Source organism: Akebia trifoliata, chromosome 14 (assembly GCF_017979445.1).
Source record: "Akebia trifoliata isolate Shusen 1 chromosome 14, ASM1797944v1, whole genome shotgun sequence".
Classification (NCBI taxonomy): Eukaryota; Viridiplantae; Streptophyta; class Magnoliopsida; order Ranunculales; family Lardizabalaceae; genus Akebia; species Akebia trifoliata.
Genome location: NC_141388.1, coordinates 15277348 through 15301637, shown reverse-complemented (window position 1 = coordinate 15301637; position 24290 = coordinate 15277348). Strand labels below are relative to the sequence as shown.

The 24290-nt window shown below is 37.5% G+C and overlaps 1 protein-coding gene across 3 annotated transcripts in view; it reads left to right on the top strand.

The window, feature by feature from the left end:
* The window catches only part of LOC147386424 (Tetratricopeptide repeat (TPR)-like superfamily protein), a 43669-nt gene that overhangs the window by 7571 nt on the left and 11808 nt on the right, over positions 1–24290 (top strand). For all 3 annotated transcript variants that reach the window (XM_086423710.1, XM_086423712.1, XM_086423711.1), the window contains 5 exons: positions 538–608; positions 15006–15147; positions 16185–16360; positions 16476–16678; positions 16872–17002. In XM_086423710.1, coding sequence (XP_086279836.1) covers positions 538–608; positions 15006–15147; positions 16185–16360; positions 16476–16678; positions 16872–17002 — 723 coding nt within the window. The remainder of the gene's footprint in view (positions 1–537; positions 609–15005; positions 15148–16184; positions 16361–16475; positions 16679–16871; positions 17003–24290) is intronic.

Sequence of the window (24290 nt, the reverse complement as noted above, 5' to 3'; positions counted from 1 at the left end):
TAAGAGTTTCATGTTGAAATTCCCAACCCCATGCTCCTTTTTTTGACTCACAATATGACCAATTACTGAGATGGATTGCCATTTTTGCACCAACATGACTCCCTATAGTGCTTATTAGAAAGAACAAAAAAATACATTACATAGAACATTGTTGAAAAGCATGTCTTGACTTAAACATAACTCTAGATAGAGCTGAATGCCTTATAGGATTAATGTTGCCAACCCCAAAAGATGATGATGATTCATATAGACACCGTGCAATCCAATATACGACATCAACTAAACAGGGTTTGTGGGCCCTTTTGTCTGGGTTGGCTATTCCTAGGAATGAGCTTTCTCCCTTCAAAAGCCTTTCTTAACCTTTCGACCTTTTCCTTCAAATATTAAATTCCTCAATGGACATCCAATGATTTAATTGGAAACTGTATCTTGTACATGCTTGCTTTCCTTATTTAGTAGTACTATTTTCGGGATAGAATGTTCCTCCAATTTCTAAGTTGTTCGCTTCTCTTTGTATGTTTGACTTTAAGTTGACAGGGGAGGCTTCTTGCCCGTGCATGTGACTATGCTGCTGCCGCTGAGGTCTACAAGAAAGTATTAGAATCATGGTATGTTCATGGAAATTTTTTTACTTTTTTTAATTGGTAGAAATTTTTCCGAGTTCCTTCTGTATTATTTTTCTGCACTTGTTAGAAGATTCTTTCTTTCTTTCTGTATTATTATCGTTATATATATATATTGAAAATGATTGGTTTTGACAAAGACATAAGCTTTGTTTATCAAATAATAGTGGGTGTCTCTTTAAAAAAGTAACGGTAAACAGAAGACTTGGCTTTAGACATAGTGGAATGGAGGAACATGATTCATTTAACCAACCCCTAATCTTTTTTTATTATTTATTTGTGCTTCCATTATAAGTCTATTGTAGTTCCATAACTTTCAATATCTCAAATGATGATTGTATAATTTTTCGTATTAGGTTTTTCTTTGTTCTGTCCTCCTATCTCCTTTATTGGACGTGGATAATTTATAGGCAATTTTTTTTCCATTCGGTTGGAATGACCACTAGTATAGAGTTGATAATTGGCATTTTAGGGACCTTAAGGAGGTCTCAATCATTAAAGGTGGGTTATTTTCTTCAATTGTCTCTAGAGAAGGTACTATGAGAGTTGTTGGAAGGGTGTTCTTCATGTGCTTCCTCATTTCAGGAAAAAAGTAAAGTTTAGAGGGGAGGGGTGATAAGAGTTAGGTTTTGGGAATATGTGGTGTGGTGTGGGGAGGTCTCCTTGAAGGATCAATTACCCATTCTTTTCTCAATCTCTAGGAAGGAAAATTGTTCCGTCTCGAGCTTCTTGTTTCAAAACAATGGAGAAATTAGTTGGGATCTCGGATTTAGGTGTGCTCTAAATGATTGGGAAATTCCTAAAGTGTAATTTGTTGGCTTGTTTAGAGGATGATGTAGGACATCTACCTGATGATGATTGTAGGACATCTACCTGATGTAGAACAAATTGTTCTTGAGAATAGAATTTTCATGGCTGATTCAACCCACCCATATTTGGTTGAGTTGACTCAGCTTGACTGAGTCAACTCCGTGGTTCAAGTTCACCAGGTTGGGACATACTCAACCCAATTTTGATTTCAATCGTATTGTTTAGTTTATTTCAATTTTAAGTAATTTAGAAGTTAGTTTTCATTTCAATCTTAAGGAAGTTTCTAATTTATTTTTAAGTTTCTATTTTTTTTTGTCTAAATTCATTTTTATAGTTTAGGCCATAATTAGAAGTGCTTAGAAGTGTCCAAATTGAGTTATAATAGGTTTAGAAAGTTGCTATTATGTGATAGATTATGAAAGTTATTTTTTAGTGTTTTAGGATTCTAAGTTGTTATAATGAAGTTATCTATATAAGGAGTTTCAAAAACGAATTTTAAAACATATCAAATCAATTCAATTCACTTTTACAAATTATATATGTATATTCTCTTAATTAATTTTCAACTCTTTGCTTCATCCTCTTCACAAGTTATTGCTTGTTTATCAACCCAATATATTGATTCACACGCTTCTGCTACATCAGAGGATGTCCCTTAGGGGGGCGGGGGGGACAAAGAGGATGTGAGGTATTGGGGGCCTAGCAGGAATGCCATGTTCCCAATGAGGGCTTTTTATAATGAGTTGGTGCAGGCAACAACTTCTTTTTTTTTCGTGGCCTTGTGGACCCTAGGCTGCCTTCAAAAATCTTAGTCTTTGTGGGGGTGGCGATGTGGGGAAGATCCTTATTGGAAATAATCTAGTTGTTATTTTAGTCCTAGTTGTTTTCTAGTAAGCTTTTTACTTATTTCTTATATGTAAGGATAGTTTTGTCTTTTGATTCTTTTATTATTATAAATTCCTGTCAAGCTCTCAGATTGAGACTTGACAATTATTTTTCTACAATTCTTCTTGATATCAGAGCCTTAGAGGACCCATCGACCCCATCTTGGGTTCTTGGGATCTTGACGTTTTTTCTCTTCTCGTCTCTTCTCTTTCTCCCTTCTTCAATACCTCTAGATCTTGAGACCTAATAACCTAGCAGCATTTTCGTTAGAAGGTCTTCCCTTGGGGTATATTTTTTTTTTCTCGAATCTTATTCCCTTAATTGCATGTTGCAATAGGGATTTTATTTGTTTTTCCTATGCTGCAATAGCTTTTTGCGCTATGTTTTTTGCCCTACGATAGAGTTTTTCTGCCTTTCATAGGTTGTTCGGTTCGATCTCTGCCCTACGATAGGATTTCAGCCTGCGATAGGGTTTCTCCCCTTACCGTTGTAAAGCCCTGCAACAACTAGAGTGTCTGTTTGGTTGTGTGAAGCCGACAACACCTAGGGTGTTCTTTTGGCTTGCGGCAGCAGTTTGGTTGAGTTCTGTGACCTGTGATAGCAACTAGAGAGTTCTTTTTGACTTGGGACAGCACTTGGGTGGTCTGTGTGGCTTGCAACAACAACTAGAGACTTCTCTACCTTGCGACAACACCTGGGTGGTCTGTGTGGCTTGCAACAACAACTAGAGAGGTATTGGGGGCTTGCGACAACAACTAGGGAGTATTTTGGCCATGTGACAGTAACTTGGATGTTACTTGGCGATTTGCGACAGCAATAAACTGTTGCTGGGTGACCTGCGACAGCAAGGAAAACATCCTTGGTGACCTACGATAGCAGCAAGATTTTTTTTGGCTGCCTGCGACTGGGCTGGTGGTTGTTTGGTGGTTTGTACAACACTATAGCTGTGTTTGGTGGTCTGTGACTTGAGTTTGGGGGATTGTGACAGCACTAACCTGCTGCTGTGTGATCTGCGACTCTAGTTTGGGGGCTGTTTGGTGGTTTGCACAGCACCACAACCTTATTTGGAGGTCTGCGACTCCAGTTTGGGGGACTTCTTGGTGGTTGTTTGTGGATTGGGAGCTATGTTGTGTATAGGTTTGCAAAAACAATAGTGCTATATGGGTTATTAATTTTCCTTTTCGTTGAGAGTTATGACATCGTGTCAGTCTTGATCTTGGTTCATAAGACTATTTGGGAAGTAAAAGCAAATTTGGATGGTTTTTGGGTATTGTTACTACTCGTTGTGGTCGTAGTCGTGGTTGAGGGAGTAATTTTATTGCAGTCTTTGTGGGAGGACAATCCATGAGAAGATCCGATGCTTTCCGTTCTATTCTCATTTGTTGAGTTGTACTGTTACTCCTTCGTTGAGGCATTTTGTTCCTCGTGCTGCCATTGTGGATTCCTCACTTATTTCCACTACTGTCTCTCCTGGCATTATTGATTTATAGTAGCTTTAGACCCATATTGCCACTTCTGTTCCTGATCAAATTTGTACTCGTTTATCTCTGACTGTGGCCTCAGGTATATCTTCTGCATGTCATGTTACCCAGTCTAGTCCAGCTCCTTTGACATGGATTATTGATTCCGGTGCCTCTGATCACATGACCGATGAGTCTAGCCATTTTACTTCATATATTTTTCCTGATACTCATAGGGAGGTTCGCTTTGCTGATGGTTCCCTTATACTTATTCATAGTAAGGGTACCATCCCCTTATCATCTGGTATTTCTCTTGACTTTGTGTTCCATGTTCCTCACCAATCTCTTAATTTTTTGTTTATGAGTAGTCTTACCAAACCTCTAAATTGCTCAGTGAGCTATTTTTCTACTTACTGTACTTTTCAAGACCTGACTTCGAGGAAGATTTTTGGCAAGGGGTATGAGAGGGATTAGCTATACCTATTTGGATCTTCGCATACTGCTGCTTCAACCTCTGTGTTATTCTTTTCTAGGAGTCATACTTTTTCTTCTCAATCCTTAGATTTGTGGCATGCTAATTTTCAACACTTACGTTCTTTATTTCCTGTTTTAAAAATTCTTAAAGTGGGTATAAGTTTCAATGTTCTGTGTGTGAGCTCTCCAAACATACTTGTACTTCATATATCCCTCGCATGCATCAGTTTAACACTATATTTGATTTAGTTCATTCTGAAGTATGGGAGTCTTCTCTTGTTATTGCTTTTACTGGTTATCGGTATTATGTTACATTTATCGATGACTATTCTAGTTGTACTTGGGTCTACTTGATGCGATCTCGGTCTGAAGTGCTTCCTATTTTTGTTAACTTTCTTAAAATGATTCAGACCCAGTACAACATCATTGTTAAAGCTCTTCGGTCTGATAATGGAGGTGGATATATTTATGATGGGATTTGTTCACTTTTATGAGCATGGTATGCTTCACCGGTTAACCTGTCCCTGCACTTTGAGCAAAACGGGGTAGCGGAACGTAATAACCACCACCTTATGAACATTGTTTACTGTCTTCTTCGAGGTATGCATGTTTCGAAGTTATATTGGAACAAGGCAGTCCTCATGGCGGTTTTTCTTCTTAACCGTGTTCCGAGTCGTACCTTAGGGGGACAAATGCCTCTTTATGTTTTTCGTCTTGATAGCACATTCTTTCCGATTATACCTAGAGTTTATGGGTGCACTTATTTTGTTCAGGACTGCACCTCTCATTGCACGGATTTAAATGACAAAGTCATTCGGTGTGTTTTCTTGGGTTACTTATCCATGTCAAAGGGGTATTGTTGTTATAATCCTATTTCTCATTGTGTCATACATTCTATGGATGTTACTTTTTTTGAAAATATTCCCTACTTTCGTGCAATATCTTCTTTGTAGGACTTTTCTTATGCTCATTTTCCTATAGTACTGTCTTCTCCGGTCTTCGATCCAACTTCGCCAACACTTAAGGTTTACTCTCATCGTTCTCGCCCCTCTCCAACCTTGCCAACCTCCTCCTTGGTCTCAGGTATATTATCTTCCACTCTTGCTCTTATCCCATCTGTTTTTGACTCACTTACCTATTGCACTTCGCAAAGGTAAGCGACGGTGTGTTACTGATCATCTTATTGCCCAATTTGTTTCCTATTAGGGACTCTCTTCTTTTTATCAAGCTTACCTTGTCACTATTGCTTCTATTAGAGTTCCTCGATATGTTTGAGAGGCTTTACGAGATCCTCAGTGGACTGCAACCATGATTACTTAGATGGATGCTCTGCAGAAGAATCATGCCTAGAAGCTTGTTCTGTTTCTCTCTAGGGAGTGGACTGTTGGTTGTAAATGGGGTTCAATGTCAAGTATCTGACGGATGTCACTTTTAATCGATACAAGACTTGTCTAATTGCAAAGGGATTTACGCAGACCCCAAGAAAGGATTTTGGTGCTCCATTTGCTCATGTAGCTAAACTTTCTATTGTTCGCCTTCTTATCTCTTTAGTTGCATGTCATTCATGGCCTCTTTATCAACTCGATGTGAAGAATGCCTTTCTGAATGGTGATGTGACTGAGGTTATCTATATGGACCCCCTTCTTGGGCTTCGTCTTCAGGGGAAGTATTTTGGGAAAGTATGTCGCATTTTCAAATCTCTATATGGTCTGAAGCAGTCTCCGTGAACGTGGTTTCAACATTTTTTTGAGGTTATTTTATCTATGGAGTTCTCCAAATACTACTCAGATCATACTTGCTTTGTTCGTTGAGGATTGGATGGTCGTTGCACCATTGTTTTGATTTATGTGGATGATATTATCTTAATTGGAGATGATGCACAATGGATTGATAGGGTAAAAATGTTATTGAGTTGTGCTTTTGAGGTTAAGGACTTGGGTCCCCTCAAGTACTTCTTAGGTATAGAAGTGGCCCGCTCTCGCTATGGTATTTCATTATCTCAGCACAAATATGCATTGGATTTTCTTCAGGACATTGGGATGTTTGGTTGTTGTCCTGCTTCTTCCCATATGGATCAGAATCACCGTCTTAATGTTGACTCTGGTGATCTTTTATCGGATCCTTCTTATCAGAGACTTGTAGGTCGTCTGATTTATCTAACACTAGACCGAACTTGTCCTTTGTAGTCAGTGTGGTCAGTTGGTTCATGCATACTCTCCGTACTTCTCATCTTGATGCTGTTTATCATATTCTTCACTATTTGAAGTCGCGTCCTGGTCTTGAGTTTTTCTACTCTTCCACTACTTAGTCTCATTTGTCTTGTTTTACAGATGCTGATTATGCTGGTTCTCTCACAGATAGGGAGATCTACCCTTCTGGTTTCTGTACTTTTTATGGTGATAACCTTATCTCGTGGAAAAGTAAGAAACAAACTGTGGTTTCTCATTCTTTTATTCATGCTATCGCCCTTGGCACATGTGAGCTAATTTGTCTTCGATCTTTCCTGACAAAGTTGGGATTTCCTGTTTTTGGTTCTTCTACTTTGTTTTGTGACAACAAGTCTGTTATCATGTTTGTCTCTGACTTAGTTCTTCATGAAAAAAGTAAACATATTGAGGTTGATATTCACTTTCTCAGGGAGAAAATTTGATTTGGTGATCTTCAGACAGTCTTTGTACCTTCTTCAGATCAGTTTGCCAACATGCTTACGAAGTCTATTGGTCATTCTATGACTAATTCTCACATTGCCAAGTTGGGTGAAGTTGATATATTTGCCTCAGTTTGAGGGGAGTATTGGAAATAATCTAGTTGTTATTAGTTTTAGTTGTTTTCTAGTAATAGCTTTTTACTTATTTCTTATATGTAAGGGCAATTTTGTCTTTTTACTATTTCAATATTATAAATTCCTACCAAGCTCTCAGATTGAGACTTGACAATTACTTTTCGACAGTTCTTCTATCCTTACTTTAGATAATTTGAGAAGAAGAGGATTATATGGATCTAATTTCTGTTGCATGCACAATCCAGATGAATAATCGGTTGATCATCTTATTATTCATTGTGGAGTGGCTAGGGAGATTTGGTCACAATTCTTTTGTTTGGTTGATGTTATTGGAAAATGGTAGATAGTAGTAGTCTAATTCTATTATTTTTGTGTATGGGTATTTATGTCCATTCACCTTTTTATTATTATAAATATCTGCCAAGCTCTTCATTAGAGACTTGACAATTCCTTTCTACATTTCTTCTTGGTTTCAAAGCCAAAGAGATCCATCGACCTCCCTTCTCTCTTTTTTTTTTTTTCCCTTCATCACCACATCTAGACCTTAGCAGCAACTTCGTTGTAAGGTCTCCCTTTCGGGGTTTTTTTCTTTTTTTTTTTCTAATTTCCTTTATCGCATGTTGCGATAGGAATTTTATTAATTCTTCACATGCTATGATAGTTTTTTGTGCTGTGCTTTTGGCCTTACAATAGGGTTTTTGCCTCGTATAGTTGTTTTTTTTTTTGGGTTTGATTTATGCTGTACGTTAGGGTTTCTCTCTTCGATTAGCCTTTGGAAGGTTGTTGGGTACTTGCGATAGGTGTCTTTACCTTTGTTGCTGCCTTATGATAGTGGACTGGGTGTAGCGATTGTGCTGTTGGGTTGTGTGAAGGCCTGCAAGAGCAACTGTGGGCTCTGTGGAGGCTTTCAACTGTGTTATTGGGTTGTGTGGAGACTTTAAGACAACAACTGGGGGATGTTTGACATTTGCGACAACAAGAAAGTCTTGCTTGGAGTGCTGTTGGGTTGTGCGAAGGCTTGCGACAACAACTGTGGGCTGTGTGGAGACTTACGACAGCAACATCAGTGCTGTGGGGGTTGTTGGGGACCTACGACAGCAACTGGGGGCTGTTTGAGATCTGCGACAATAAGAAAGTCTTGCTTGGATACTCTGCGACAGCAACTGGAGACTCTGTGGAGTCTTTCGACAATGGAAAATAGCGTTGTTGGGGTCTGTGGAGACTTGCAACAGCAACTGGTGGCTATTTGTGATTTGCGACAGCAAGAGAGTCTTGCTTGGAAGATTGCGACATCAACAATTGTCACTGGGGTGCTGTTTAACAACCTGTGACAGCAAGAGAGGTCCTTTCTGAGGCCTACAGAACTTGTGACAACAACTGTAGTGCTGTCTGTGATCTACGACAACAGCAACAACATTTTGACAACATCATTCTTGTGTGGTGGTTGTGATTTACGGTAGCGAAGTCTATTACTTAGGCGACCATTCTTAATTTCGACTATTCGAGATCTTCCTTCAATCGACAAGTACCTTTACTTCTTGTTTAGAGTAAGCCATGGTATCTACTCAAGAGATAAAGGGCTCCCACACTGCTCTTGGGGCAAATTCTTCTGCACAACGGATTACCACTGCTCTATTAGATGGTCTTAATTTTCAGTCCTAGTTTCGGTCTGTGCGACTTTATTTGGGTAGTAGAGGTAAATCCGGTTGGTTATTGGACACCACCCCTAGGCCACCCCTCACTGATCCCAAATTTGAACAATGGGAAATCGATAATTATACTATTCTTGGATGGTTATTCAACTCTATGGAGCAGCGCATTTATACCATGTTTATGTACCATGAGACTGTCTATGCGCATGTTATGACTGACTCGAGGATTTATGAACTTTATCGGGATAGTGCCCAAGCTACCCAAGACATTCAGAGTGTAGTAGATTACTTTGGATTTCTTCAGTCCCGTTGGGAGGAGCTCTCGCACTATGAGTCTATGGCTGAGTTGTTTGCAGAGACAGCTGGGTATGTGGTTAAGCGGATTGGTTGACATAAGATATACTAGTTCCTCATGGGTCTACATCCTGAGTTTGAAGTACTTCGGACACAGATCCTCAACACTACTACTTTACCATTTTTATTTGAGACATTTGCAACCATTGATAGTGATGAACGCAGTCGTCGTGTAGTTTCTTCTCAGACTCAAGTCCCTGGGGTTATCTCTGTCTCAGCTACAGATTAGATGGCTGTTGCAACCAATTCTGGTTTCTCTAGCTTTCGTACTTAGGGACATGAAAGTCGAGCTCGTGGAGACTGTGGATGGGGTAAAAGGAGTGGCCTTACTTGTAGCCATTGTGGGAAGGTTGGACATGAAATGACCCGTTGTTTTCAGTTCTATCCTTACTTTTTGAGATCTTCTGTGGGACAACCTTCTCCTCGTACTGCAACTGTGGAGTTTGCATCAGTTTCTCAAGCTTCCCTTGGCACTATATATTTGCAACACCTCTAGACTCAGATTGCCGCCATTATACTGGATCAGATCCAGGCTCACACTACCTCATCTTCGACTGTTGCGTCAGTTATTACACCTCCAGGTACATCCTCTACACTTCATGCTACTCAATCTGGCTCTACTCCTTTGACATGTGTAATTGATTCTAGCACCTTTGATCACATGACTGGTGAGTCTAGCCATTTTACATCCTTTATTTTCACTACTGTTCATAGGGAGGTTCGTCTTATTGATGGATCCCTTACATTATCCATAGTAAGGGTACCATTTCATTATCTCTTGATTTTTTGCTTGACTCTGTGTTTCGTGTTCTTTACCTCTCTCTTAACCTTTTATCTGCGAGTAGCATTACCAAATCTTTAAATTGTTCCGTAACTTTTTTTCCTACTTACTATATCTTTCAGGACTGACATCGAGGAGGATTTTTGGCAAGGGGTATGAGAAGGATGGATTGTACGTGTCTGGATCTCAACTGCAGTTCCAGCTTCTGTGCTTCCATCTTCTAGGAGTAATACTTTTTCATTTCAATCTTTAGATTTATGTCATTCTCGCTTAGGACATGCCAATTTTCAGTACTTACGTTATTTATTTCTTTCTTTAAAAACTTCTTATAGTGGGCACATATTTCAGTGCTCTGTGTGAATTCTCTAAACACTCGCACATCTTATATTCCTCGTATGCATTGGTCTAATGCAATATTTGATTTAGTTCATTCTGATGTGTGGGGGCCTTCCCCTGTTACTGCGTTTAATGGTCATAGATACTATATTACATTTATAGATGATTATTCTCGTTGCATTTGGATTTATTTGATGCGTTCTCGTTCTGAGGTGCTACCTATTTTTATTAATTTTCTTAAGATGATTCAAACTTAGTACAACATCATTGTTAAATTTCTCAAGTCAGATAATGGGGGGGGGGAATATATTTTTGATGGGATTCGTTCTCATCTTCATGAGAATGGTATGCTCTATCAGTTGACATGTCCGTACACTCCTGAGCAGAATGGGGTGGCGGAACATATGAATCGCCATGTCATGAATACAGTCTGGTGTTTTTTTCGAGGCATGCATGTTCCTAAAGCATATTGGAATATGACAGTCCTCACTATAACTTTTTTTTTCAACCACGTTCCGAGTCGTACCTTAGGGAAACAAGTACCTTTTCATGTTCTTTAACCCGACCACACTTTCTTCCCTATTACTCCTAGAGTTTTTGGGTGCACGTGCTTTGTTCAGGATAGGACTCCCACTTGCACTAAATTAGATGATAAAGCCATTCGGTACGTTTTTTGGGTTATTCTTTTATATCAAAGGGGTATTGGTGTTATGAACCGGTTTCTCACCGTGTCATACATTCTCTTGATGTTACATTCTTTGAAAATATTCTATACTTTCGTACTACGACTTTGTAGGAATTTTTTTCTTCACAGGACCCATCACCTATAGTGCTACCTTCTCCAATCTTTCCTTCACTTCCGTCGGAGTTTCAAGTCTACACTCGTCGCTCTTGTCCCTCTCTACCCTTGCCAACCTCCTCCTTGGACTCAGGTATATCATCTCCTACTCTTACACCTATACCTGCTCTTATTCCTTCTGTTTCTGACTCTCACTTGCCTATTGCTCTTTGCAAAGGTAAATGAGGGTGTGTTACTGATCATCCCATTGCCCAGTTTATTTCCTATCTGGGTATTTATCCCTCTTATCAGGCCTACCTTGCTCTCATTGATTCTATTCGAGTTCCTTGGTTTGAATCAGAGGCTTTGCAAGATCTTTAATGGACTAGAGCTATGATTGTCGAGATGGATGCTTTGCAGAAAAATAATACCTGGGAACTTGTTACCTTTCCATCTGGGGAGATGACTGTTAATTGTAAATGGGTCTTTACTGTGAAATACCTCGCGGATGGCATTGTTGATTAGTATAAGACACGACTAGTTGCTAAGGGATTTATGCATACTGCAGGGAAAGATTTTGGTGCCATCTTTGCTCCTGTTGCCAAACTTTTTACTGTTCATCTTCTTATCTCTTTCGCTGCTTGTCACTCATGGTCTCTTCATAAACTCGATGTGAAGAGCGCTTTTCTGAACGGTGATTTGACTGAAGTTATATATATGGACCCCCTTCCTGGGTTTCGTCTTAAGGGAAGTATTGTGGGAAGATATGCCGACTTGTTAAATCTCTATATGGCCTGAAACAGTTCCCGCGAACTTGGTTTTAGCATTTTTTAGAAGTTATTTTATCTATGGAGTTTACTAGATGCCACTCAGATCATGTTTGCTTTGTTCATCGATGATTGGATGGTTGTTGTGCCATTGTTGTAGTGTATGTAGATGATATTATCTTGACAGGAGATGATGCACAGTGGATTGACAGGGTGAAGATGATATTGGGTCATGCCTTTAAGGTTAAGGACTTGGGTCCTCTCAAGTACTTTTTATGGATAGAAGTAGCTCGCTCTCGACGTGGTATTTCACTATCTCAGTGCAAATACACATTAAACCTTCTTTAAGACACTGGCATGCTTGGTTGGCGTCCTGCCTCTTCTCCTATGGATCAGAATCATCGACTTCATATCGATTCTGGTTATGTATTGTTTGATCCTTTTAATCAGAGGCTTGTAGGTCATCTAATTTATTTGACCAACACTAGACCAGATTTGACTTTTGCGGTTAGTGTAGTCAGTCAGTTTATGCATGCTCCGCATACATCTCATCTTGATGCCGTTCACCGTATTCTTCGCTACTTGAAGTCGTGTCCTGGCCTTGTTCCTTTCTACTCATCTACTGCTCAACCATTTGTCGTGTTTCACTGATGCTGACTATGTGGGCTCTCTTACTGATAGGAGATCTACATCTGGTTTCTGTACATTCCATGGAGATAACTTAATCTCATGGAAAAGTAGGAAAAAGAGTATGGTTTCTCACTCTTTCATTGAAGCTGAGTATTGTGCTATGGCTTTTGGCACATGTGAGCTTCTTTGACTTCGATCTTTATTGACAGAGATGGGATTTCCTCCTTCTGGTTCTTCCTCGTTGTTTTGCGACAACAAGTCTGCTATCATGTTTGCTTCTAATTCAATTCTTCATGAATGAACTAAGCATATAGAGGTTGATGTTCATTTCCTCAGGGAGAAAGTTCGATGTAGAGACCTTCAGACAGTATTTGTATCTTCTTCAGATCAGCTTGCTTACATGTTTACAAAGTTTGTTGGTCCTTCTATCTCTAACTCTCATTTTATCAAGTTGGATTTAGTTAATATATTTGCTCCAACTTGAGGGGGAGTATTGGAAAATAGTAGATAATAGTAGTCTAATTTTATTATTTTTGTGTAAGGGCATCTATGTCCATTCACCTTTTTATTATTATAAATATTTGCCAAGCTCTTCATTAGAGACTTGACAATTCCTTTCTACAATTCTTCTGATGTGAAGGGTTGTTTGCCCCTCTTTCAATTAGAGCAATTTTTGAGTCTAGGGGTCAGTAGGGGTCTTTGTTTCGCCGACTCAAGGGGTTGCTATGGTCCTTAACTTTGTTTGCTATTTATTAGGGAATTTCAAAAGAGCATAATAGTAAAATCTTTGAAGGAAATGAGCAAGATGCCAGTTAAACTATCTTGTTGGTTTTGGGTTTTCTTTATAATTGGTGTAAGCTTCTAGTTAAGTTCAACAAAGTCTTCAAAGAATTTTTGTTTCAGTCTGTACTATTTTTGGGGGTGATTGCTTCTTGTATGGTTTTGGCTTTTTGTTCTTGATGGAGACATCAAATATTGAAGAGTAGATTTTAATTTTTATTTAGTTCTTTATTTTACAGCCTTAATTATATGTTTTTTAGGCTTATTTTGATTGCTTATTGGCCTATGGTGTTAGTATAGGTGTTAAGGGGTAATTTTGTAACTTTATGATGAGTTTTTATAGGATGAAAATCCATGGGAAAATAAAGTTATGGGATTGGGACATCGATGGAATTTATAGTTTTGTTTTATTTAAGTTGTTTTAAGTTTTATTTACAATCATAGGATCTCATTATTTTAGTTAAATGATTGAGATTAGATTTAGAGTTTAAAGAACATTATAAATACTTGTTTCTTGTTGTAATTTTCTTGAATAATGAATAAAAAGAAAGCTTGAGTTTGATCTTTCCAATAATGGATGTGGTGTGAGGCCATTTTAGAGTGAGTCCAATATAATATTCTTTTCTTCTAATCTTTAATTTTCTTTTCTATTTTTTTTTTTTCTTTTAGTTTCTTGTTCTTGATTTTCTTTATTCTTGATTCTTGAAACCAACAAACCTCTTCCCTTAATCATTTCCCCATTTCCTTTAACCCAATTCCTTTAACCCTTATTTCATTAATCTCTTTTCCAAATCATTTAACCCTTAATCATTTCCTTATCTTACAAACCCTAACCCTTTTCTCTGTTCTATAATAATTGAAATAAAATTTTCATTTTACCTTTTGGGTTTACCCAATCCTAACTCAAATTGTAAAGCCAATCTCAAATCCTTATCCTAACCCAAATTGTAAAGCCAATCTCAAATCGTGAATTCTTACCCAAAATCCTAAATCAAATTTCCTAAATTCCCATATTTTCTTATCTCCCCTCATCATCCTGCATCAGTTCTCTTGGTCATCTTTGTGTATTTCATCTTTGCTAGTTATCTCAACCAGCTGTTTTAATTCAACTTCTTTTACTTATAAAAAAAAATGTTTCGTCAAGAGAAATACCTAAATGGTCTTGAATGAAATATTATGAGACAATATCGGAACATTCAATGGTTGGGGTCAGTATTTGTTCCAACTGGACTGAAACTGGAATGTTCCGAAACGGAATGAAACTTTGAACCATGGTTGCAGGGATCTTCGAACTTAGGTGCAGCTCTCACTTCTTGCTTGTTCCCATTATCATGCGTACTTCTTAGTAATTCCCTTGCATTGATAAAGTTCACCTTGGGAAATTTGAAATTTTGTTACCCGGTATTCAGCTGCTGATATGATGTGGTAGGTTATACTTTTCTTAACCATGTCCCGATGCTCGTTTATTTTTATTTTATTTTAAGATTTATTTCTCATGGCTTCAGTGCTGCTAAAATGATTATATTCTTTAATGTATGCTTGAATCTAGTGAACCGCACCTTGAAGGATTTCCTTTTCTAGTGGAATTGTGCCTGCAAGAGAGCGTATAGGTTTTTTTTTTTGGTGTAATTTTTTTTTTTTTTGCTTCTCCTTGATTTTTTTTTCTTTGTTTGTATTAGGTAGGACTTCTTGACCTCCGTTTTTTATTTTTAATACAATTTTATCTATCAAAGATAGAAATAAAAACCTCAGACTTCGCCTCCTTTGCTAAGCATGTTGTTAGGATGCTAATTACATTATATTCTGTTTGGATTTCATCTTTTATCAGCATTTCCTTCTTCCACATTGTGGCTACTTTCTTCCACTTGTGATGTTTGTTCTTTCATTTGGCAGCCCTGACGATTGGGAGTCTTTCCTACATTATTTAGGCTGTTTGCTGGAGGATGACAGCATGTGGTGCGGTGGGACTGTCAATGATCAGATTCATCCACCGAAATTTGTTGATTGCAAGCTGTCTCATTTAACAGACGAAGTGGTGCATCCTTTTTTCTTCTGTAATGTTTTTAAATGCCCAAAGCTTGGGACGAGCTTTTTCACTGGCCGAAGTCTTGAGGCATAAGCCTGGCATGGATTTTTTAAATAGATAGAGAATTAAATTAAATATGCATATAAAGAAATGACACAGATATGAACACATTTTCAATAACAAAATATGTGGCTTTGGATAGAGTGGAAAGGAGGAACAAGATTCGTTTAGCTTAGCCAGTTAGCCATACCCAACTCCTTTGCATAAGGCTTTGTTGATGATGATAACTTAATAAAAGAAGGTTTCAACAAGAGAAAATCAAGGAAAAATCTCTAAAAGAAAAGAAAAGTTATGGTAATTCACAATTTCACATTTCGCAGTTTCATATACAAATGAAAATTCCAAACTCATCCAAATCTAATTAAAATTGTACCACGTCCATAGTTTCATACTTCCTACACCTTTTTTTAATCCATCTAACAAAAAGGTGTACCAAGAGTGTAACAACTACTCTACCCAAACAACATAACATCACTCTTTAAGACTGTAAGAATAGGAGTAGGTTTGACATAGAGAGAGAGAGAAAGGGGGAACACAGACACAGTGGAAGATAAGGAGAGGAACTAGATACTATTGGAGTTGCAAATTGACTAGTGCTTTTAGAGTTTGGATAAAAGTACAGATTTAATATAATTGAGCAACTTCATGTAAATCATTTGTTATAACAGAAACAGCTTCTTAATTACAATGACTATTCCACCATGATACTACAGAAACAGAGGGGAAAAATATACAACATACTGTGGTCATTAATTAAAAGATGCTTAAAAAGTGTAGATTTTTGCAACATTTCTTTTAATAATAAGGTGTAAGCCTTTGAGGGTGGTTTTCTTCAAATCCTTAAATGCCTTCTTTGAGAGCCTCACACTGAAACGGGCCTCACGATGTACATCAACATCTTTGAAAACTGGATTATAACTACAACTATATATATATATATATATATATATATTTTGAAAACTGATTGATGGAAAATGAATTTGCAGTTTGATTCACGCATTTCAGATGCATCATCTTTCATACAAAAGTTACAAACAGGAGCTAGCAGTGAATTTATGAGATGCCCTTACTTGGCAAACCTTGAAATTGAAAGAAGAAAGCGGTTGTTTGGGAAGGGTGAGGATGTGAAGTTGATGGAGGCTTTGTTAAAGTACTTTTGCAGGTTTGTTTTGACAAATGTCTGTCCATTTCACACAGCTTTGATTAGATATTACTCTCCCAACACATGATGATGCAACTTGATTCTATCATTTGAAGCTCACATTTTCCTATTGTAGATTTGGTCACTTGGCTTGCTTCACAAACGATGTTGAGATGTTCCTTAATGTTTTATCTCATGATGAAAAGATGGAATTGGTGGAGAAGTTGAAGAAAAGTTGTGTATCTCCAGCAACAACACCAATAAAAGTGCTTGGGAAATCAATCACCATTTTTAAAGTCCAAGAACTATTTGGATCAATGTTCAACCTCCCCGTGGGTGGTAGGCTCTTGCTTTCTCATATTATGAATTTCTACATATTTTCTTACTTTGTTTCTGTAGGTTTCTGTTAAGTTATACCGATACTCTTAAATCATATATTCTAATTTATTTTGAAACTTGAACCTAATGTTTGTATATTTGTGTTTCTTTTTCTATGATTCATTGAGTATTAACCTCTTCTGTCCATCATCAGAACTTGAACAGACTGCCATACACATGGCAGAGATGTATTGTAGGAACCTTCCACTTTCAAAGGATTTGGATCCACAGGAAAATATGCACGGTGAAGATCTTTTATTCATGGCAAGCAATATTCTGGTTCAGGTATTTAATATGTTATTCAATAAATCCACATTGCCTAAGTTTTTCAAATTCTATTTTTCTTTTACTAAGGCTGGGAAATTGTCTATTAGGATATGTGTTCTCTGAATGACATCTTTGTATGCTGATATATGCACTTTTTCCTTCATATGAACTTTTTTAAACTACTACACTTTTTGATCTATGACATAATAGAATAAGATGAGTTGTTAAGCTCAAAAACTTTATGAAACCTCAGATCTATAACATGATTCTTTGTGATGGATTCAGAGGTGGGGTGGCCTGGTGGCCCCTGAGTTCCTGAGAGCACACACTAGGAACCTGAGGAAATATGAATGCTTGATATTATGTTTTTGATAAGTATAAAGTTTTATAAATAAGAAAAGAAGAGAACAAAGGAGGCCGAGATGGTCCCTAAGCAGAAAACCAAAATATAGAAACAATAACAAAACAAAAGCCAGCAAAATGAAGATAGAAAGCAAGCTCAAGCAAAGAAAACCAATACTAAGAGTTACGCAAGTGATGCAGGACGGTGAGGGGAGATGAGAAAATGGGGAATTTCGAGAATTCTGGTTGGGGATTGGGTTAAGGATATTAGCCAATAGGGTCAATCCAAAAGTAAAATATTTTTTTTTCCTCAATTTTGACAATTTCAGTAGGATAGATGAAAAAAGTTAAAGAATGGTTAAAGGTTAAGAGAAATGATAAAGGACTATAGATTGAGGTTTGTAGGTTTCAAGAATCACGAATCAAAAATCAAGAATCAAGGATCAAGAATCAAGAACAATGAATTAAAAGAAAATTAAGAAAAACAAAAGAATTGAAAAGAAAAATAAAGATTAGAAGAAAAAAAGAGAAAGAGATAAAAAGATAGAACCTTGGAATTACACCAAGAATGGTGGAGAACTCACTTTAGTCCATGAAAGAAACACTTTCTTTATTCATCAAAATCTTCATTGTTCATTATTAAAAAAATTCCTAATACAATCTATATAAAGAAAATAAGTCAAGAATCTTACTTAAACTAAAATACCAAATAAATAAATCTTATTTTTGTGACTTTCTCTCTTCTAATTTTTCAACCCTAATAAACTTAAATAAAAGATAGACTAAAGTTACTAAACTATCCTTAAATGTTATACTAAGACCATGGGCCAATAGAACATGAAAATAAGTCTAAAAAACATAAAATTAAAGTCCTAAAACATAAATCTAAAATCTACTCTTTAAGATTAGATGTCCCCATCAATTCTCCTTGATTAGGAAGATTTTGCTACTGGCGAAATAAAATTGTAATAGTTCTCATCTGTTGCATTTCACATTAACAAACTTTCCCAACTAAACACAAAATCTTTAAAGAAAACCCTGGAAAACTTCCTGCTTAGCTTAACCCAAAAGAACAACCCTAGGAACTCCATAAACACTATTTGTGCATTATTCTCCTTGCCTTTGAAAACTCAGTTGTTTCTCTCCTTCCAAAGATTCCATTCCATGGCCGAAGGAAGAATAGTCCACAAATGTTTTTTCTTGAGAGAGAAGATATTAAAGTCCCAACTTCTAACAAAGAACGGAAGTTATTGGGAAGAACCCAATATGAAACAAGAAAAGAAAAAAAGACCAAATACTTATTAAAGAACAATGAATAAGAATATGAGCCACTGATTCTCCATCTTTCATACAAAGGGGGCAACAATTGGGAGTAATCCATCCTCTAGAGATTAAATTGTCTAAAGTGAGAATCCTCCGTAAGGAAGTAAGCCAAGTGAAGATGGATAGTTTTGTCGGGACAAGATTCGACCAAATGGCAAAGGATGAGAAAAAATTGACCAACTTTGGGAGAAGGGCTTTGTAGAAAGATTTAATAGTGAATCTCTTATCTTTAGCCTCAATCCATTCTTTCTTGTCCTGATCATTGTCCCTAAGTTGGACTTCATTAAGAAGGTTGAGAAGAGATGTCACCTTGGTTAATTCCCAGTCGTTGAAGTTCCTTTTAAGACCCAAGTCTCAAGAATAAGTGTTCTCAATACATCCCAGACATTGATCGATCAAGCAATTCCTCTTTAAGGAGCAAGCATACAAAGATGGGTATTGAGATGACAGAGCCGAAGTCCCGCACCACCATTCTTCCCAAAAACGGATCCTATTTCCTCGCCCTACCCTAAAAGTAGTCTCCTTCACAAAGTCTCTTTCCCCCTTCAAAATCTCCCTCCATACACTACAACCATATGCCTCTTTTATTTTCCCACTATACCAACCAAACAATTTTTCGCCATATTTCGCATGCGCTACACCTTCATGATTTTTCCTTCTCTTCTCCAAACCTCCATAAGCACTTACCCAATAAAACTCCATTTGTTAACCTTAGGCCTTTGATCTCCAACCCCCTATTGCACTTTGGGGAACAAATCAACTTTCACTTAACCTAATGATATTTTCTTCCCCCATTTTTGTTGTTCTACAAAAAATTCTTCATAAGTCTTTCCATGTGAATCTCCACCAATTCGTGCATAAAAAAAAAGGATAAAAGTAGATAGGTAAGGTAAAAAGCGTACTTTTAATCAAAGTCACCTTACCCCTCTTTAGACAAATATCTTGCTTTCCACAAACTCAACTTCTTCTCCATTCTCTCAATCACTCCATCCCATATGCTCTTACTATTGTATGAAGCTCCTAAAGGGAAACCTAGGTAGGGGGAGGGAAGACTATCAATAGAGCACCCCAAAATAGTTGCTAACCTTAGGAGATTATGGACAATACCTACATAAATTTTTTTTACTCTTATGCAAGTTGATGTGTAGGCCAGAGATTGCCTCAAAACAACGTAATAACACACGTACTGATCTCATCTCTTCTCTGGAATGGTCCAAGAATACTAAAGTATCATCAATAAATTGAAGATGGGAAATCAATGGACCCTCATTATTCATACTGAAACCCGATAGTTTTCCAATGTCTACAACTCTTTTGAAGAGCTTACATAGAGCTTCAGCCACTATAAGAAACAAGAACGGGGAAAGAAGATCTCCCTGTCTCAATCCCCTCGAATCTCTAAAGAAACCGACCGGATTACCATTGACTAAGATGGAAAAGGATAACGTGGTAATACATTTCATGATCCATCATATCCATCTTTTGCCAAATCTCATCCTACTCGTCATGTATTCTAAGAAGTCCCAACTCACATAGTCATAGGCTTTTTGTAATTCAATCTTTCCCATCAACCCCGGTTTCTTAATCGTAATCCTTGAGTCTAGATATTCGTTCGTGATTAAAACCCCATTAAGAATTTGTCTCCCTTTTACAAAGCTTCTTGTTCCAAATCAACGATATTTTTCAATACCTCCTTCAATTTAGAGGCCAACACCTTAGATATGATTTTGTAAACTGAGCTCACCAAACTAACGGGTTTAAATTCCCCAAGGTTATCTGTTCCCACTCTTTTTTGAACCAGAACTACAAAAGTACTATTCCAGCTATAGTGCTCATCAAACTAATGGGTTTAAATTCCCCAAGGTTATCTGTTCCCACTATTTTTTGAACCAGAACTACAAAAGTACTATTCCAGCTATAGTCCAAACAATTATCTTCTTGAAGCTCCTTAACCAACTCCATTAGGTCCTTCGAAACAATCTCCCAACAATGTTTGAAAAAGTCCATGGTAAACTCCTCCGGACTGGGAGCTTTGTCCCCACTCATGGAGAACATTAATTCTCACCTCCTCTACCTCTATTGATCTTTCCAATCAAGCTTTTTCCCTTTGGACCAAAGCATTAAATTCCAAGTTGTCGGGATGGGGTCTAATGGCTTCTTTCTCCTTGTATAAATCGTTGTAGTAACTTACTACACCTTCCCTAAACTCCTCCTCCTCTTCTACCATTTGGCCATTGAAAGACAATCTAGTTATTTGATTGTTTCTGTTATGGAAGTTAGTCATCTTGTGAAAAACTTTGTATTATTGTCCCCCTCTTTCAACCACCTTATTTTACGTCTTCAACTAATCTCCTCCATCAAAGCTACCTTTTGGAATTTTAATTTTAACTGCGTTCTTTTCACCCTATCCTCCAAACTCATCACCCGCCTCCTCCTTCGCATCCATTAACTCAATGTTGTTGAGATTCCCATCTTCTTAACCTCAATCTTGCCCAAAACATCTTTATTCCAAACTTTTAGGTTCTTCAGAAACTTTAGTTTCTTCTTGAACACGCTTCCGAGATTCCCTATTGCGGGAATCAATCCACCAATCTTTTACCATTTCCAAAAAGTTTGGATGCTTAAACCACATTCTTAAATCTAAAAGGCAATAGATACTTTCTGGGTGATGTAGGACATCTACAATTCTAGCTAGAGTTTTAGTAGGATTTTTATTTCTACTTTTACTAGGATTTCAATTTCATAATTATGTTAGGAGTACAATTCCTTGTTAGTTTCTAATTTGTTTTTATAATTTAAACTCTATTTAGAAGTGTTTAGCAATAAGATTAGAAAGTTGCTATGATGTTATAGATAGGTTAGGGATGTTAATTTTTTGTATTTTAGTATGATTCTAAGTTGTTATGATGGAGTTATCTATATAAGGAGCTCCAAATCTGAAAATTGATAATAATAAATAAATAAATTTTGATTTAAAAAAAAAAGGTTTCAGACCTTTTCTCTTGTGGATTCTAGTAATCCTACTAGTTGAAGACAGTGATCGTCTTCCTTGTTCATAATTGTGATTCACCTCACGCACCGTTACGTCAATTAGTATCAGAGCGAGAGTTCCTCGTTCCTCGTTCCTATGGCAACTAAAGACAGATCAAGTTCGACAGATCTCATGGATGATGCTCCAATCGTCGAGTCGTAATATAACAACCTTTGAATCTTTCCAACGGGAGACTCTAACTGTCATTGCAAACTATGCATACCGCAATTGAGCAGTTGACTCAAGCTTTGCATAAGAATCAAATCTAAGGTAATGAACGAATCATACCTAATGATAGAGATCGACATGTTCAAGGACCGAGGGTTATGAACATCGTAGGCGAGCTCATGAAAGCGAGTCTAGTGATGAAAAAATTAATGATATTATACTTCAACATAGTGAATGGGGGGTGCAATGCAAGATTGAGACTTCTGTATTAAGATTGATTTTTCTTCCTTCAAGAGTTAACTTCATATAGAGGATTTTCTTGATTAGCTTTTGGAGGTGGAACGTTTTTTTGATTATATAGATATTGTGAAAGAAAATAAAGTTAAGCTTGTAGCTTACATGCTTAAAGGAGGAGCTTCGGCTTAGTGTAAGCAGTTGCAGTTGTCACGAACTCGACAAGCCCAAGCCCCAATCTGAACTTGGTAGAGAATGAAACAACTATTGAGGGCATGCTTCCTCCCTATGGACTATGATCTGGTACTATTCCAACAGTACCCAAATTGTCGCCGAGGAAATCACTCAATCCAGGACTATGCTGCTGAATTCTTTCGACTTTCAGCCCGTAATGATCTTGCTGAAACAGAATCACAACAAGTAGCTAGGTTTTTGGGTGGATTGCGTGTGATCATCCAAGAAAGGATTTCGTTATAGCTTGTTTACACTCTGAATGACGTAGTTTAGTTAGCAACAAGAGTTGAAACCCAATTGGATCGTCCAAGTTGGTATAGTCAGGCCTTTGGGAATATTGTGACCACTACGACAATATTGGAAGTGGAACTGAATCGAGAAAAAAAATATTGTTTTGAGGAAATACCTAAACACATGTTACAAATAGAGATTCGGGGAGTAATCAAGCTAAGTTAAGTGCAAAAGCCAACACTAATCAGGGTTCATCTTCAAATCCTTATACCCACCCACAATTGAATAAGTGTTATCGTTGCAACCAACCAGGACATCGTTCTAATGAGTGCCCACAACGCCCAACATCCAATCTAACAACTCATGTGAAGTAGTAGATGATGAATCAGATCATGAAGAAAAAGTGGAAGAAGTAGAATAAAAGATTTGGACTCACGAAGACGAAGGAGTTTCTCTCGTTTATAGACTGATGCATACACCAAGGCAAGAAATCGATCAACAAAGACAATATCTTCAGGACTAGGTGTATAGTCAACCAAAGGGTTTGTGATTTGATATTAGATGGTGGCAGCAATGAAAACATTGTGTCTAAGACCATGGTTGACAAGCTACAATTGAGGATCGAGAAGCATCCCGCCCCGTACACAATTGGTTGGATCAAGAAGGTATGTGAAACAAAGATAGCTGAAAGATTTCAAATTCCATAGTTGATATGGATACAGTTACTTGTGACAAAGTTGATATGGATGCCTGCCATATGCTACTTAGTAGACCTTGGCAGTATGATGTAGATTCTACCCATAGAGGCCAGAGCAACACTTTCATGTTCTATAAGGATGGGATTAAAATTGTCCTTGCCCCTATGAAAGGAGAAAATCATTCTAAAACTACTAAAGTGGAGGGGCAATCCTTTCTAATTGTTAGTGGCATCTTACAATAGTCCAAGGAAATGGGAGAAATGTATGCCTTAGTAGTGAAAAGTGAGGAAGATGAGGTTCTAGAAGTCCTTAAAAGGGTGAGATCTTTGCTAGTTGAATTTGAGAGGATTGTACCTGAAGATTGTCCAGATGAGCTTCCACCTATAAGGGATATTCAACATCATATTGATTTGGTTCCTGGTGCTAGCTTGCCCAATCTGCCTCATTATAAGATGAGCCTAAAAGAGTTTGAAATCCTAAAGAATCAAATAGAAGAATTGGTTCGTAAGGGATTGATCAGGGAAAGTATGAGCCCATGTGTTGTTCCAATTTTGTTGACTCCAAAGAAAGAAGGGAGTTGGAGGATGTGCATAAATATCAGAGCCATCAACAAAATAACCGTGAAGTACAAGTTCCCTATATCACCACTAGATGGCATGCTTGATATGTTAGAGGGGTCTAAGGTGTTTTCTAAAATAGATTTAAAGAGTGGGTACCACGAAATTCACATCAGACCAGGTGATGAATGGAAAACCACTTTCAAAACCAAAAAGGGTTTGTATGAATGATTGGTGATGCCATTCAGGTTGTCCAATGCACCAAGTACGTTTATGAGGGTGATGAATTAGGTACTCAAACCTAATTCTATGCAAGAAGACATCGGATGCTACCAACATTGCCACTTGTTCTTTAAGACGTTGTGCGTTTGCATGGTATACCCAAGACTATCACTTCTAGTGATAGTAAATTCTTAAGTCACTTTTGGCGTATTTTGTGGAAATGATTGGATGTATCATTGTAGTTCAGTACTACATGTCATCCATAG